Raw genomic sequence first — 18758 nt, 5'->3', positions numbered from 1 at the left:
GTGATAAACGGCAAATGATAAACTACAAAATGAATAATACAAAATTAACAACAGTTAAAGACACTTTAATACACTGCGGATTTCAAAATGCTTTATACAAGTAAACAGCAAACTGTTCTATTATAGTTTCGTGATCTGATGACATCAGCGTGACAAGTCGAAATAAAGTGTATCATGACAACTGGAGGGAGATACACATATATGTGTGGAGTGTTGGCCTAGAGGTAACGCGTCCGCCTAGGAAGCGTGACAATCTGAGCGCACTAGTTCGATTCCCGGCAGAGTCGCCAGTATCCCCCCAACCCCCCAACCCCTCCACTAGACCTTGAGTAGTGGTCTGGACGCTAGTCATTCGGATGAGACGATAAATCGAGTTCCCGTGTGCAGCATGCACTTTGCGCACGTAAAATAACCCACGGCAACAAAAGGGTTGTCCATGGCAAAATTTTGTGGAAAAATCCACTTCGATCGGAAAACATATAAAATTTTTAAAAAACTGCAGGCAGGAAATAATACCAAAAAATGGGTGGCGCTCTCAGTGTAGCGACGCGCTCTCCCTGGGGAGAACAGCCCGAATTTCATACAGAGAAATCTGTTGTGATAAAAAGAGTAATACAATACGATATTTTATATATATATATATATATATAGAGAGAGAGAGAGAGAGAGAGAGAGAGAGAGAACTCAGAACTCTGAGCTCAGAATGAAAAACATTTTGTTTTTTAATTCAATGACTGATTTTAGGCAATGGCCTATTCTTTCAATCTGTCCTTGCTAATTTACATCCATTACAAATAGCACACACATAAATGAGGAGAAAAAGTAATCGTGAGAGAGACAAAGAGAGAGGGGGAAAGAGAAAGTGGGAGAGAGAGAGGGAGAGACAGACAGACAGACAGAGAGGCGGGGGTGCAAAAGTAGAAAGAGGTGAGAGAGACACTAAGAGAGACAAAACTGACACAGAGACAGAAAGGGTGAGAAAGAGAGACAGAGACAGACAGAGACAGTGACAGAAAGGGTGAGAAAGAGAGACAGAGACAGACAGAGAGACACAGAGAGACAGAGACCGACAGAGACAGAGACGGAGAGACAAGGACACAGAGAGACAGAGACAGAGACAAGGAGACAGAGACAGAGAGAGACAGAGACAGACACAGAGACAGAGAGAGACAGAGACGGAGAGACAAGGACACAGAGAGACAGAGACAGACAGAGACAGACACAGAGAGACAGACAGACACACAGACAGAGAGAGACACACAGACAGAGACACAGAGAGACAGGAGAAGGTAGAGACAGAGACAGAAGACTGAAAAAGATCTGGATGCAGATAGTTTACTTCCTATTTATTTTCCCGCACCTAAAGCAGCTTCCTTCTCAAGCCTCCTGTCCGACATAACAAGCTGCCGCCAGCGGCACACCAGCTTCCGTTCGTTCCGGGTTCCACACCGGCACCGCCACCCACACCCACCCCCCCCCCACATCCCCCCCCACACACACACAACTGCACACGTCACACACACACCCCCACGCCCCTCCCGTTCCCCCATAACCCCCTCCATCCCCCGCCCCCACCCCCTTCTTCTTCCGTTTCAGATTTCTCTTCTCACGCGCACGTGGCTTACGCAACTAATGGTGCACGCACGTGAGTACTTAACTTTACGAAGTAGATATATACATATATATATGACGTCGATGTGCGCAGCAGACATCTACAGCATGCACTACAAACCACGCACACTCATTATTTAATTCACACCCACACTCACACACTCACACACTTCTTCCTCCTCTTCCTCCCTCCCCCAACTCCACCCCTTTCCCCCAGCCTCATCCTTCCCCCATCACACCTTCAACTCATCTTCTTCTTCCTTCTTCTTCGTTCGTGGGCTGCAACCCCCACGTTCACTCGTATGCACACGAGTGGGCTTTTACGTGTATGACCGTTTTTACCCCGCCATGTAGGCAGCCATACTCCGCTTTCCGGGGTGTGCATGCTGGGTATGTTCTTGTTTCCATAACCCACCGAACGCTGACATGGATTACAGGATCTTTAACGTGCGCATTTGATCTTCTGCTTGCATATACACACGAAGGGGGTTCAGGCACTAAGCAGGCCTGCACATGTGTTGACCTGGGAGATCGGAAAAATCTCCACCCTTTACCCACCAGGCGCCGTCACCGTGATTCGAACCCGGGACCCTCAGATTGAAAGTCCAACGCTTTAACCACCCGGCTATTGCGCCCGTCACCCTCAACTCATAACACACTTCTTCTCTCCCTACATCCCCCCACTCCACCTCCCCGACACACATCTACTCCTTCCCCCATCATCCACCACCACCACCACCACCACACACCCCACACTCCCCCTCTCCTTCCTCCCCTACCACCGACAACACCCTCCCTCCCCTCTCTGCATCCACCCACCCACTCCACACCTAAAACACACTCCCACTCTTACCCATTACCCACTCCCCCAACACACACACCTCATCCCCTCCTCCCTCCCTCTCACCTCCATCTGCCACTACACCTCCAACACACTCACCTCCCCCTCCTTCCCCATCACCCACTCCACTCCCACAACACACTCCCCCCTCTTCCTCCTCCACCACCCACTCTACCCACCCACACTTCTTTCTCTCTCTCAGTGTGTGTGTGTGTGTGTGTGTGTGTGTGTGTGTGTGCCGTGGAAGCTGAAATGAGTGTGTGGAGGAGGGGGGTAGAGGAGGTGCAGGGTAATGTGTGTGGTGTGGTGTGTGTGTGTGTGTGTGTGTGTGTGTGTTGGGGCTCATGTACGTTTATGTGAATTTGACTGTGCTTTCATATCTGTGAAACTGCATGTTTGGTGCATATCTGTTATGCATGTGTGGGTGTATGTGTGAATGTGTGTCTTACATTTATTTGCTTATTTATCATCATTGTTGTCTGATTTATTTATTTATTTATTTATCATTATTATTACTACTACTACTGCTACTACTACTACTACTACCTTTTTATATTATAATTATTATTTATTTATTTATTCATTTACTTATTTATGTACGCTTATTTATTATTTATTCACCTTTTTTTTCTCTCAAGTCCTGACTAAGCGCGTTGGGTTACGCTGCTGGTCAGGCATCTGCTTGGCAGATGTGGTGTAGCGTATATGGATTTGTCCGAACGCAGTGACGCCTCCTTGAGCTACTGAAACTGAAACTGAAACTCTCACTCTCTCTCTCCTTTCCCATCACTTACTCCAACTGGCAACACCACCCTCACCAAACTTCCCATTTCCTCCACCCACACCCCACACCCCTCCTTTCCCAGTTTCGATGATGGTCCCTATCAATCAGTCTCGCATTCACAGAACCTGGTCGATCCATTGCTGAGCCGCGTCCTCTCGTTACTATGGTTCTAGTGTCCAGGGAGGTAATGCTATCCGATTAGGAACCGGAAATTAATAGTTGATGGAGTGTACGATCGCTGACCATTACATCATCCTTCCCCCATAACCCACTCCACCCTCCACACTCCTCCCCCCCCCCCCCCCTACCCGGTCTCATCCTTTTCCCTTCACCCACTTCACCAACCCAACGTATTCACCCTCCCTCAACCCCCCACCCCCACCCCCCCAGGGTAATCCTTCCCGATCAAACCCACACACTTCCCTTCCTTCATGTCCCCTTAAACATCACCCACTTCACTCCAAACACACTCCCTCCCCCCTCCCCCCACCCCCCAATTCCCTCCCTCCCCCATCACCCGCTCCACCAACAACACACTTCCCTTCTCCCATCACCCCTTAACCATCACGCACCCCACCTTCACAACACACAACCCTCCCCCCCCCTCACCCCCATGCCTCACCACCACCCCTCTCTCTGCATCCCCAACCCACCAAACCTCTTCAAGGGGTCCAGGGTTCACATCTCGGGGTCGACCCATTCTTCTCCATCCACCCACTCCTCCCTTCCCCTTGCCCTTTCCTCCCCCCCCACCCCCCAGCTTCATCCGTTCCCTCTCCATCATCACCCCCAACAGACGATCAAACCCCCCCCCCCCCACCTCTCCTCAGTCTCATTCTTCCCTCCCCCATCACCCCCATCACCCCCATCACCCCTCTCCCCAGCCTCATCCCTCCATCACCCCCACACACCAGCACACAACTCTCCCCATAATCACCCCCGTCACACATCCCCTCCTCATTCTCGTTCTTCCCCTCTCCATTACCACCATTCCACAATCACGCATACCCCAATCTTCCTCAGATTCATTCTATCCCTCACCATCATCAGCCCCCATCACACACACCCCTTCTCCCCAGCCTTGTCCGTCTCTTTTTGCATAACTCCCGTCATACATCCCCCTACCCTGCCTCATCCCTCATCACCCCCATCATACATCCCCCCTCCCCTGCCTCATCCCTCCATCACCCCCATCATACATCCCCCTTCCCCTGCCTCATCCCTCCATCACTCCATCATACATCCCCCCTTCCCCTGCCTCATCCCTCCATCACCCCCATCACACATCCCCCCTCCCCTGCCTCATCCCTCATCACCCCCATCACACATCCCCCTTCCCCTGCCTCATCCCTCCATCACACACCCCCTTCCCCTGCCTCATCCCTCCATCACCCCCATCATACATCCCCCCTACCCTGCCTCATCCCTCCATCACACCCCCCCTTCCCCTGCCTCATCCCTCCATCACCCCCATCATACATCCCCCCTACCCTGCCTCATCCCTCCATCACCCCCATCATACATCCCCCCTACCCTGCCTCATCCCTCCATCACCCCCATCATACATCCCCCCTACCCTGCCTCATCCCTCCATCACACCCCCCCTTCCCCTGCCTCATCCCTCCATCACCCCCATCATACATCCCCCCTACCCTGCCTCATCCCTCCATCACTCCATCACACATCCCCCTTCCCAAGTCTCATCCCTCCATCACCCCCATCACACATCCCCCTTCCCCTGCCTCATCCCTCCATCACTCCCATCACACATCCCCCTTCCCCTGCCTCATCCCTCCATCACTCCCATCACACATCCCCCTTCCCCTGCCTCATCCCTCATCACCCCCATCATACATCCCCCTTCCCCTGCCTCATCCCTCATCACCCCCATCACACATCCCCCTTCCCCTGCCTCATCCCTCATCACCCCCATCACACATCCCCCTTCCCCTGCCTCATCCCTCATCACCCCCATCACACATCCCCCTTCCCCTGCCTCATCCCTCATCACCCTCCATCATACATCCCCCTTCCCCAGCCTCATCCCTCCATCACCCCCATCATACATCCCCCTACCCTGCCTCATCCCTCCATCACTCCATCATACATCCCCCCTCCCTGCCTCATCCCTCCATCACACATCCCCTTCCCCTGCCTCATCCCTCCATCACACATCCCCCTTCCCTGCCTCATCCATCCATCACCCCCATCACACATCCCCTTCCCCTGCCTCATCCCTCCATCACACATCCCCCTTCCCTGCCTCATCCATCCATCACCCCCATCACACATCCCCTTCCCCTGCCTCATCCCTCCATCACACATCCCCCTTCCCTGCCTCATCCATCCATCACCCCCATCACACATCCCCTTCCCCTGCCTCATCCCTCCATCACACATCCCCCTTCCCTGCCTCATCCCTCCATCACCCCCATCACACATCCCCTTCCACTGCCTCATCCCTCCATCACCCCCATCACACATCCCCCCTCCCCTGCCTCATCCCTCATCACCCCCATCATACATCCCTCTCCCCTGCCTCATCCCTCATCACCCCCATCATACATCCCCCTCCCCTGCCTCATCCCTCATCACCCTCATCATACATCCCCCTCCCCTGCCTCATCCCTCCATCACACACCCCCTTCCCCTGCCTCATCCCTCCATCACCCCCATCATACATCCCCCTCCCCTGCCTCATCCCTCCATCACCCCCATCATACATCCCCCTTCCCCTGCCTCATCCCTCCATCACCCCCATCATACATCCCCCTTCCCCTGCCTCATCCCTCATCACCCCCATCATACATCCCCCTTCCCATTCCTCATCCCTCCATCACCCCCATCATACATCCCCCTTCCCCTGCCTCATCCTTCCCCATCACACCCCCTCCCTCTCCCCCCCGCGCCCCCCACCCCACCCCTACACACACACACACACACACCTCTTCAAAGACTCCAGAGTCCACAGTTGAGGGTCCGTCCAGTCCCGGGCCCCGTCGGGGAAGGTGAGGATGACGGGCCTCTTGTAGCGGAAGTCCCTCTCGAACCGCTCGTGGTCCATGTCGCGCGCGGGCACCCTGTCAATGGTGCACGTGCCCGAGTCCAGAGCCCTCAGTGTCTCCTCGTCGGCCCTTCTCCATCCTCCGTTTCCGTTGTTGTTGTGGATGTTGTCGTTGTGGTGGTGGTAGTAGTAGTCTGTTATCCATGACTGCCCATGAAGAATCATCATCATCATCAGGGGAGTTTTGGAGTCATCATCATCATCAAGGGAGTTTTGGAGTCATCATCATCATCATCATCATCATCATCATCATCATGGGAGTTTTGGAGTCATCATCATCATCATCATCATCTCATCTCATCTATCCCTTGACCAGTGGGTGGGTCGTTGGGGCACCATGGATGACTGCCTGGTCAGCTCGCGCCACCTGCCTCGGTCCTCAGCGGCCCTTTGAGTTGTGGCAAATGGCAGGCCCGTCCACTCTTTGATGTTGTCCTCCCACCGCTTTTGGAGTCATCATCATAATGGGAGTTTTGGAGTCATCATCATCATCATCATCATCATCATCATGGGAGTTTTGGAGTCATCATCATCATCATGGGAGTTTTGGAGTCATCATCATCATCATCATGGGAGTTTTGGAGTCATCATCATCATCATCATCATGGGAGTTTTGGAGTCATCATCATCATCATCATGGGAGTTTTGGAGTCATCATCATCATCATCATCATCATGGGAGTTTTGGAGTCATCATCATCATCATCATGGGAGTTTTGGAATCATCATCATCATGGGAGTTTTGGAGTCATCATCATCATCATCATCATGGGAGTTTTGGAGTCATCATCATCATCATCATCATGGGAGTTTTGGAGTCATCATCATCATCATCATCATGGGCGTTTTGGAGTCATCATCATCATCATCATGGGAGTTTTGGAGTCATCATCATCATCATCATCATGGGAGTTTTGGAGTCATCATCATCATCATCATCATGGGAGTTTTGGAGTCATCATCATCATCATCATCATGGGAGTTTTGGAGTCATCATCATCATCATCATCATGGGAGTTTTGGAGTCATCATCATCATCATCATGGGAGTTTTGGAGTCATCATCATCATCATCATCATCATGGGAGTTTTGGAGTCATCATCATCATCATCATGGGAGTTTTGGAATCATCATCATCATGGGAGTTTTGGAGTCATCATCATCATCATCATCATGGGAGTTTTGGAGTCATCATCATCATCATCATCATGGGAGTTTTGGAGTCATCATCATCATCATCATCATGGGCGTTTTGGAGTCATCATCATCATCATCATGGGAGTTTTGGAGTCATCATCATCATCATCATCATGGGAGTTTTGGAGTCATCATCATCATCATCATCATGGGAGTTTTGGAGTCATCATCATCATCATCATCATGGGAGTTTTGGAGTCATCATCATCATCATCATCATGGGAGTTTTGGAGTCATCATCATCATCATCATCATGGGAGTTTTGGAGTCATCATCATCATCATCATCATCATCATCATGGGAGTTTTGGAGTCATCATCATCATCATCATCATGGGAGTTTTGGAGTCATCATCATCATCATCATGGGAGTTTTGGAGTCATCATCATCATCATCATGGGAGTTTTGGGGTCATCATCATCATCACCATCATCATCATGGGAGTTTTGGAGTCATCATCATCATCATCATGGGAGTTTTGGAGTCATCATCATCATCATCATCATGGGAGTTTTGGAGTCATCATCATCATCATCATCATGGGAGTTTTTGGAGTCATCATCATCATCATCATCATGGGAGTTTTTGGAGTCATCATCATCATCATCATCATGGGAGTTTTGGAGTCATCATCATCATCATCATCATGGGAGTTTTGGAGTCATCATCATCATCATCATGGGAGTCATCATCATCATCATCATCATGGGAGTTTTGGAGTCATCATCATCATCATCATGGGAGTCATCATCACCATCATCATCATGGGAGTTTTTGGAGTCATCATCATCATCATCATCATCATCATGGGAGTTTTGGAGTCATCATCATCATCATCATCATGGGAGTTTTGGAGTCATCATCATCATCATCATCATCATCATGGGAGTTTTGGAGTCATCATCATAATGGGAGTTTTGGAGTCATCATCATCATCATCATCATCATGGGAGTTTTGGAGTCATCATCATAATGGGAGTTTTGGAGTCATCATCATCATCATGATCATCATGGGAGTTTTGGAGTCATCATCATCATCATCATCATGGGAGTTTTGGAGTCATCATCATCATCATCATCATCACGGGAGTTTTGGAGTCATCATCATCATCATCATCATGGGAGTCATCATCATCATCATCATCATGGGAGTCATCATCATCATCATCATCATGGGAGTCATCATCATCATCATCATCATGGGAGTCATCATCATCATCATCATGGGAGTCATCATCACCATCATCATCATGGGAGTCATCATCATCATCATCATCATGGGAGTTTTGGAGTCATCATCATCATCATCATCATGGGAGTCATCATCATCATCATCATCATGGGAGTCATCATCATCATCATCATCATGGGAGTCATCATCATCATCATCATCATGGGAGTTTTGGAGTCATCATCATCATCATCATCACGGGAGTTTTGGAGTCATCATCATCATCATCATCATCATCATCACGGGAGTTTTGGAGTCATCATCATCATCATCATCATCATCATCACGGGAGTTTTTGGAGGAGGAAGGTGTCATAATGGTTAAGAAGCTTATCTGCCGATACAGTGTCCGTGGGGGTCTAGGTTCGAATCCCGGGTCTCTTAAGTTTGACAGGCCAATCAAACTGAGCGTCTAGTCACTGAGACAAACCGAGGTTCCGTGGTGTGCAGCACGCACTTAGCGCACACACAAAAAAAAAGAACCCAGGGTGACAAAAGTGTTGTCAACTGTCAAAATTCTGTAGACGAACAATTCCGTTCTGATAGGTACACAAATATATATGCATGCACTCAAGGCGTGGCTAGTGCGTTGGTTTATGCTACTGGTCAGGCATCTGCCTAGATGTGGTGTGGTGTGTATGGATTTGTTCGAAAGCACTGACACCTCCTCTGAACTGTCATGAAGAAGAACTATCATCAATATTATCACCATCAGAGTTCTGCAAGCTCTACTGTTCACGCAGAGTTCACACATATTTATAATAAAGAATTTTTTTTTAATCTTAAAAAGAACAACCACCACCACCATCTTTTCAAACACCAAATGCCCCAAAGACTGTAAACAACTAATCTCGAGAACTGGGAAAGGGAGCGTATTATGAGCTTCCGCTTATGTCCCTTACATGAATCGTTGGTTGCTGCATGGATGAGGACATCAGTTTCAGTCGGCAAAATCATTTCATGAGCAGGGATTTTTTTTTTTTTTTAATATTTATATAATCTTTGTTCTAAAATTCAAATTCAGGTGAAAATTTTGCTGCTGTATTTTATAAAAAAAACAAACAGAAACGATGCATGTATATAAAAAATATTATCATTACATTCCGGGTGGTGGGGGGTGGGGGTGGGGGCAGGTGGGAGTGGATGGGGTGGGGGGGAGAGGGTTCAATAATACAGATAACCAAAATTTAGAATCTTTTACAAAATTGGGTCAAAGACAATTCAGGACTTAAAATGGGCATGTCATTTTTTAAATGCAAATTCTTACTAAAAAAATTTTTTTTTTAAACCAAAAAAACTGCACCAACCCAGTCAAGGGAGAGGGCGACATATCCGACGCCATATCCGACGGCGGCGACTGCGACGACTGCGGCGATGATCTGGGAGACGATGGCGACGATGGTCACCTTCATGATGGGGGTCGTGTCAAAGATAAGGGCAGACAGGAAATTCCGGTCAGAGCCCTGAGGGTACCTGTACGTTCCCGGTGTGCCGTTGTCGTGATGCTTGTGATGGTGGCGCCGTTTTGGGTGCTTCAGGGTGTTGTTATTATTGTTGCTGCTGCTGCTGTTGTTGTCGCCGTTGTTGTTGTTGGTGGTGGTGGTCGCCTTGGCGGCTGCTGAGCGTTTCTTGACCATGGTGATCCCACTAGAAAAAGACAAAAAAAAAAGAAAGAAAAAAAGAATAGTTTGTGATTACCTGGAATGATAAGACCAGAACGAGCAAGCAAAGAACAGAGACAAAAAGACAGACAGGCAGACAGACAGAGACAGGCATACAGACAGACAGACAGAGAGACAGAGACAGAGAGAGACTCAGTCGGGTAGAGGTATAGTGAAAGAGGGAGGGAGCGAGGTTAGCCTTCAGCACACACACACACACACACACACACACACACATACACACACACACACGTATATATACATCTCCTATATAGGTCGTGGGCTGCATACACACACACACACACACATATATATATATATATATATGTGTGTGTGTGTGTGTGTGTGCAGCCCACGACCTATATATGAGATGTGTATATATATACATACATATATATATATGTGTGTGTGTGTGTGTGTGTGTGTGTGTGTGTATGCAGCCCACGACCTACGCTGAGGAGAAACGAAGAGGATTTAGGTTTCCATACGGACCCTCCAGTATGTCGGAGGTCAGCAATGCCTTGCACCAAGGTATCACCGGAGAGGGTTGGATGAATGAAGAGCCTGCGCGCCTAACTCAAGGAAAATTTCTTCTTCTTCTTCTTTTTCTAATCATCATTATTATCATCATTATCATTATTGTTATCACTATCATTATGGGCATCATTATTACCCAAAGATCTCATCAAGGGTGGGAAGGACAAAGACCCAGCGCGCCTGGCTTCAGAGATGAGTTGCTGACGTTATTGTCGTTATTATTGTAGTTGTTGTTATTGTAGTTGTCGTTGCTATTGTTGTTGTTATTGTAGTAGTTGTTGTTATTGTAGCTGTTGTTGTTATTGTAGTTGTCGTTGTTACTGTAGTTGTTGTTGTTATTGTAGTTGTTATTGTAGTTGCTGTTGTTGTTGTTGTTGTTGTTGTCTTTTCTCTTCCCCATCCTCCTTCTTCTTTGTGTTGTTAACATTATCATCATCATCATTAATATTATTATCATCTTATTATCATCATCATCATCACCATCATCATTATCATCATTATCATCATCATCATTAATATTATCATCATCATCATCAATATCATCATCATCACCATCATCATCATCATCATCATCATTACCCAAAACGCCTCATGAAAGAAGGACGGAGGGAAGAAGCGGACCAAGCACGCCCACTGCCTTGGGAAACCTCCTCCGGCCCCTCACTGTCCTGCTCGCGGGAACGGTGGCAGCGACTCACGAGCTCTGACCACGTCGTTCCCCCGGCACGTGCAGCAGTCTGGTCTTGCTGTGCCACACCCCCAGAGGACGAGGAAAGGAGAGGAAGAGGAGGAGGAGGAGGAGGAGGAGATCGATACAAAGAGCGACAGGCCCATGGCGATTTAGACTGTTGCTGCTGCTGCTGCTGCTGCTGTTGCTGGCCAGTTCTGTTGCGTGCAGAGCGAATGAGTAACATCCGTGAGAATGGCATCGTTGTTGTTGACGGTGGTCGTGGGTGTTTCTTTTTCTTTTGTGGAGAGATGTATTAAATTGATGTCGATGGCAAAATTGCTTTTGTTGTTGTTGTTGTGTACGATGAAATAGATCACGACTTGCTCATGGCAGGTTTTTTTTTTCGGTTGAATTTTCTTTATGTTGAGATCAAAACCCTTTTTTTTCTTCCGTTTTTATATACAGATATTTGTTTACATAATGAAACAGATCACGACTTACTAACGGCAGAGTGTTTTCCCCCTTAATTTGGTGTCTACAGTCTTTCCAGAATTTCCTTTTAGACAGCGGCACATATATGCTCTAACTAGCGCGGCCAATGCCTAGTTCACTCGTTTTCACCTGCAATCAGCTGAACAGTCTGAGGTGAAATTTAAGGTCCTGCAGTCTTTTCAAAGTTATCGGGGTAGTGAATTCATACACTGTGTCTAGGGCTCGGTGTATTCAGTTTCAGTTTCAGTAGCTCAAGGAGGCGTCACTCCTAACCCAACGCGCTTAGTCAGGCCTTGAGAAAAAAAAAAGGGTGTGAATAAATAATAGATAAATACATTTTTTTTAAAACTACTACCACTACTAATAATATGTATAAGGCGCAAAAACTTGATGAAGTCAACTATAAGCGTATATAAATAAATAAATAAATAAATAATAATTATAATATAAAAAAGTAGTAGTAGTAGTAATAATAATAGATAATAAACAAATGGTGGTGGTGTGTCCATCGAGATCGATGATGACCATCGTTGTCATCCAGATGGGGGATGGGGGATGGGGGGAGGGTGGTGGTGGGGTGGGGGGAAGGATGCTCATGAATCTATCTGTGAGTGCGCAGATGGCTGAATAGTCCAATCTGCGCACGAAATGTTCGCTGACAGTTGGGGCAGACAAAGACAGGCATATCATTGTCAGGGAGCTTGTTTGCCCGTGACTTTCTGGCCTGCCTCTTCTGAACAGCTGCAGCAGTCCTGTTGGCCTCGCACAACCTGGCGCCTTTGTGCACAGCAGCGCGCCATTTGTCACGGTCCACTGCAGATTCCTCCCAGGAGTCAGGGTTGATATCAAACGCTTTCAGAGAGACTTTCAGAGTATCTCTGAAGCGCTTCTTCTGACCTCCGTGTGATCTCTTCCCTTGTTGCAGCTCGCCATAGAAGAGCCTTTTGGGCAGCCGATGGTCTGGCATACGCGCCACGTGTCCAGCCCAGCGAAGCTGGGACTGCATCAGGATGGTGAAGATGCTGGGAAGGGTGGCTTTTGCGAGCACCTCTGTGTCTGGGGTCTTGTCTTGCCACTTGATGTTCAGTAGCTTCCTGAGGCATGTTGTGTGGAAGTGGTTCAGCTTCTTGGCATGTCGTTGGTACACTGTCCAAGTTTCGCAGGCGTACAGTAGTGTGGGGAGAACTACTGCTCTGTAGACCTTTAGCTTGGTCTCAAGACTAATGCCTCTTCTGTTCCAGACATTTGCATTGAGTCTACCAAAAGTTGCGCTTGCTCTTGCAATCCTGACGTTCACTTCATCGTCGATGGTCGCATTTCGTGACAGTGTGCTGCCAAGGTATGTGAACCGCTCCACCGCACTGAGTCTCTGACCGTTGACTGTGATGTTGGGCTCAACGTAGGGTTTCCCTGGGGCTGGCTGATGGAGAACTTCAGTTTTCCTCGTGCTGATGGTAAGGCCGAAGTTCCTGCTGGCAGTGGCAAACTTGTCGACGCTGAGTTGCATGTCAGCTTCAGATCCAGCGTTGAGGGCACAATCATCAGCAAACAAAAAGTCTCTGATGATGTCTGTCATGACCTTCGTTTTTGCTTGAAGCCTTCTGAGGTTAAACAGCTTGCCATCTGTTCGGTACTTTAGGCCGATTCCAACATCGCCATCTCTGAAGGCATCAGTAAGCATTGCAGAGAACATGAGGCTGAACAGCGTTGGAGCCAGGACGCAGCCTTGCTTGACACCATTTGTGACAGCAAAAGGAGCAGATGTTTCACCATTGTCCTGGACTCGAGCCTGCATGCCTTCATGGAATTGGCTGACCAAGGAAATAAATTTCCGAGGGCATCCGTACTTGGCCATGATCTTCCACAGTCCCTCTCTACTCACGGTGTCGAAGGCCTTAGTGAGGTCGACATAGGTGGAGAACAGATCAGCATTTTGCTCCTGACATTTCTCTTGCAGCTGCCTTGCAGCAAACACCATGTCAGTGGTTCCGCGCTCTTTCCGGAATCCACATTGGCTCTCAGGCAAATGACCTTGGTCAAGGTGTGCTGTGAGGCGGTTAAGTAGGATCCTGGCAAGTATCTTGCCTGCGATGGAGAGCAAGGAAATGCCCCGATGGTTATCACAGGCTTGCCGGTTCCCCTTTCGCTTGTACAAGTGAATGATACATGCATCTTTGAAATCCTGGGGGATCGTCTCTTCTTTCCACATGAGTGAGTACAGCTGATGAAGCTTCTCAGTCAGCACAGTGCCTCCATCCTTGTAGACCTCTGCTGGTATGGAGTCTGAGCCAGGTGCTTTGCCACTGGATAGCAGACGGATTGCTTTCTGGGTCTCAAGAAGTGTTGGCGGATCGTCCAGTTAACAAATAAATAAATAAGAAAGCGGGAGCCCAATTCTTTTCTTTTCAATGGTTTACCATTGGGAAAAAAAAAGTGAACTGCCACCAAACGATGAAGAGATACTGAGCGTACACGAACAGGTTCCCCAACTAAAATATCGCACACCGATTTATGAATTTTTATAGATTTTTTTTTTCTCAACTGTGAATTATAAGAAAGATTACAAGATGTCCTTGGAAAAAATAAAAGACCCAAATGATGACAGAAATCGACACGTTTTTTTGTGGTTTTTTTTATAATCACACAACTTTTTTTTTTGGCTTCCACGGTGATGAAAGGTCTCTCTAGAAGCGCTGGAAAAGCAACCGGTTAGCTGATTCAAACACTGAAGGAAGCAACGCAAATAACTCGATGAATGTGAAAGCGCGGACTTTCGCACTGCCCCCCCCCCCTACTCCCCCCCCCCCCCCCCCCACCCACCCCCTCCCAAGAACGTAGAGCCAATCTGCAGAATGTATTTACCCATGAACACAGAGCCTATCTGCAGAATGTATTTACCCATGAACACAGAGCCTATCTGCAGAATGTATTTACCCATAAACACAGAGCCTATCTACAGGATGTATTTTCCCACGAACGTTGAGTCTAACAACAGAATGTACTTACCCATGAATGTAGACCCTATCTACAGAATGTATTTACCAATGAACGTAGACACTATCTACACAATTTATTCCTCAACGCACGTTCAGCCTTTCTACAGAATGCATTTACTGATGAACACATAGCCTATCTACAGAATGCGTTTACCCATGAACACAGAGCCTGTCTACAGAATGCGTTTACCCATGAACACAGAGCCTGTCTACAGAATGCGTTTACCCATGAACACAGAGCCTGTCTACAGAATGCGTTTACCCATGAACACAGAGCCTGTCTACAGAATGCGTTTACAGAATGCGTTTACCCATGAACACAGAGCCTGTCTACAGAATGCGTTTACCCATGAACACAGAGCCTGTCTACAGAATGCGTTTACCCATGAACACAGAGCCTGTCTACAGAATGCGTTTACCCATGAACACAGAGCCTATCTACAAAATGTATTTACCCATGAACACAGAGCCTATCTACAGGATGTATTTACCCATGAACACAGAGCCTATCTACAGGATGTATTTACCCATGAACACAGAGCCTATCTACAGGATGTATTTACCCACGAACGTAGACCCTATCTACAGAATCTATTCATCAACGCATTTTGAGCCTTTCTACAGAATGCATTTACCCATGAACGTAGAGCCTATCAACAGATGTATTCCCCAACGCACACAGAGCCTTTCTACAGAATGCGTTAACCCAGTCTCTACAAACTGTATTCCCCCAACGAACACACAGCCTATCTGCAGAATGCATTTACCCAGTTTCTACAAACTGTATTCCCCAACGAACGCAGAGCCTATCTACAGAATGCAGCGAACAGAGCCTATCTACAGAATGCATTTACCCAGTCTCTACAAACTGTATACCTGAACGAACGTAGAGTCTATCTACAGAATGCATTTACCCAGTCTCTACAAACTGTATTCCCCCACGAACAAGGAGTCTATCTACAGAATGCATTTACCCAGTCTCTACAAACTGTATTCCCCAACGAACACAGAGCCTATCTACAGAATGCATTTACCCAGTCTCTACGAACTGTATTCCCCCAACGAACAAGGAGTCTATCAGACACACACTACACAGCACACAGATCAGTAACATGTATCGGGCTGCACGTTGAACTGTTTTCCTTCAGCACACGTAAACAAACACTCCAACTGCAGGTACCACCAAATCTCAGCTTCACAAACGACGGATCTCCTGTTGTTCAAAATGCGGCAGCAGTCGAGTCCCCGTGCTGTGTTTGTGGTTTCCTCCCCTCCCACAACAAGTTTTGCAAACGGCGCAGAAACGGCTCGCGCGCACAATCTTTTCATCAAGAACTGCAAATTTCGACAAGAAGAAACGAAACGATTTTTTTTTTTCTGTTCTGCCTACCACCACGCATGATGCAACAGAAGAGCTAAGCATGGATTTCTGTCAGCATGTTGCATCTATGATTTATCGGGGTGTGGAGGGGGGCGGGGGGGACACAGGTAATTATAAAAAACATCTAATTCCACAGGTAATCATAATCCAACTGTACAGGTTATGTACAGCGATGCAGTATGTACGGTATCAAACAACGGGTGCACCAAAAGGACCTGGAGTCACACTAAAAAAAAAAAAAAAAAGAAAGAAAGAAATAGAAAATAAAAAAACAAATAAACAAATGAATAAATAAATGAATGAATGAACAAATAAATAAATAAATAAATAAATACACCGCAGCATCAACAACAGACTGACAGCCGTGTTGTCAGTTTCAGTTTCAGTTTCAATAGCTCAAGGAGGCGTCACTGCATTCGGATAAATCCACATACGCTACACCACATCTGCCAAGCAGATGCCTGACCAGCAGCGTAACCCAACGCGCTTAGTCAGGCCTTGAGAAAAACAGTAAATGACTGGTCACAAAACAAGGTGGACACGAACTAAATGACCAAGACACTAAAAAAAAAGGTTACACGGCAAACTCAAACCATAAAAATTCTCAGCCGGACGGAACCAATACACCAAGCACACAAACTCAAACCAACATTCTCATATGGGTACAACAGCTTAATTCACACACGGCGGAACGCTGTTTCTCTGCGAGCCTCATCAACGGTGGATGCACACAGACCCGGACAAATTCCACACACCATACACGATCGAAAAATAATTTACGGTACAGGAAGGAACGAACACTTGGTGGCGCAGTACCGGTGCTAGGGGAAACTAGGCTATCCGCTTGAATAATTGATCAGGGAGGGGGAAAAAAAGAAGAAAGAAACATCCCCTCGTTGGCTTTCATTATAATTATAGTTCAATTTCAAAAGAGGGAGGTCGGTCTGGACATTCTTAAATTCATCACTCATTGCTTTTTGTGGGTTTTTTGTTTTTGTTTTTTCCAAAGCTGTTTTTGATGATACTTTATGATACACCGGAAGGAAAAACTCGGAAGCGAATAAAAGGTAAACGAATAAATAAAAACGAACAAGTAAAAATGAAAACACTTTATAATCTTCTGAATAATCGTGGTCTTTCATCAATGAGAGGTGCGAAAAGAGAGAGAGACAGGATGAGAGAGGGAATGAGAGAGTGATAGGGGGGTGGAGGGACGGGGGGGCGGAGGGGGCATAAAGACAGAGAGACAGATGGAGATTCTGAATGAAGCCTGCGTGTATAATTACAATCTAATTTCAATGTCTCTCTCTTTAATTTTATACCATTTGGAAGAGAATAAAAAAAAAAATAAAAAAATAAAAAAAAAAACACCCTCAGAATCACAACAACAACAGCAACAACAACAACGAACAAGAGCATGGTCAGAAAACAGAACTCTCGGTTAACTCTCACAACACCCACACCACACCACGCCACAGGCAAAGCAAACCTTTCCACCACCACTATCACCACCACCACTACGACGTAACAAGCAGATGTTCGTTGCCAGCCGCAATAAACGTAACTGTTCGTTTAATTCGTTTAATTAGAAGTTAGGCAGGTGAGATATGAAGGGCGCGCCGCCCGTTATCTGGTACAGACATCTGTCGTGATCATTGCAGCCCCTTGTCAGCTGGTAAGCGACGTAGAAAGAAAACCCACAAGGTTCACGAAAAGTTAAGGATGATCACTTGAAAACCAACAAGGTTCACGAAAAGTTAAGGATGATCACTTGAAAACCTACAAGGTTCACGAAAAGTTAAGGATGATCACTTGAAAACCAACAAGGTTCACGAAAAGTTAAGGATGATCACTTGAAAACCTACAAGGTTCACGAAAACTTAAGGATGATCACTTGAGAACTTTGCTCAGCTTTTCTTTTTAATCGGTGAAATGATGCAGATTTTTCTGCGTGTGCAGCCAATAAAATGAGTATTACTCATTACCACAGGTGCTTTCAACCACATTAAAATCCTTTTATTTCCAACAATGAAAAAAACAGCTATCCTTTATTCACCACTAAATAATTTCCACTCTTTCGCTGAAACATCGATGTTTCAAACAGCGTATTTCGAGCTGTTCATGGTGCATGCGTACCTGAAACAGCCGTTTGTGTGTTTAATGAGAAGTAAGTTGTAGACTATATGCATTCCTGGTAATTCAGATCATCCCTCAAAATCGTAACGTTTAACTAAAACATACCTGCTTTGATCAGGTGGTCCTTAACTTTTTTTGTGGTGTGTGTATTTGGCTCGT

General features: G+C 46.9%; 1 protein-coding gene across 1 annotated transcript in view; it reads right to left on the bottom strand.

Annotated features, from left to right (window-relative positions):
- The window catches only part of LOC143299581 (uncharacterized), a 35485-nt gene extending 23647 nt beyond the window's left edge, over positions 1–11838 (bottom strand). Inside the window, exons 1-3 of the mRNA XM_076612866.1 lie at positions 11504–11838; positions 10034–10373; positions 6182–6447 (exon numbers count right to left, since the gene is read on the bottom strand). Coding sequence (XP_076468981.1) covers positions 6182–6447; positions 10034–10373; positions 11504–11838 — 941 coding nt within the window. The remainder of the gene's footprint in view (positions 1–6181; positions 6448–10033; positions 10374–11503) is intronic.
- Between the last annotated feature and the right edge of the window lie 6920 nt (positions 11839–18758).

This window comes from Babylonia areolata, chromosome 25 (assembly GCF_041734735.1).
Source record: "Babylonia areolata isolate BAREFJ2019XMU chromosome 25, ASM4173473v1, whole genome shotgun sequence".
NCBI classification, from domain to species: Eukaryota; Metazoa; Mollusca; class Gastropoda; order Neogastropoda; family Buccinidae; genus Babylonia; species Babylonia areolata.
The sequence above is the reverse complement of the archived record's forward strand: the minus strand, read 5'-3'. Positions and strand labels throughout refer to the sequence as shown.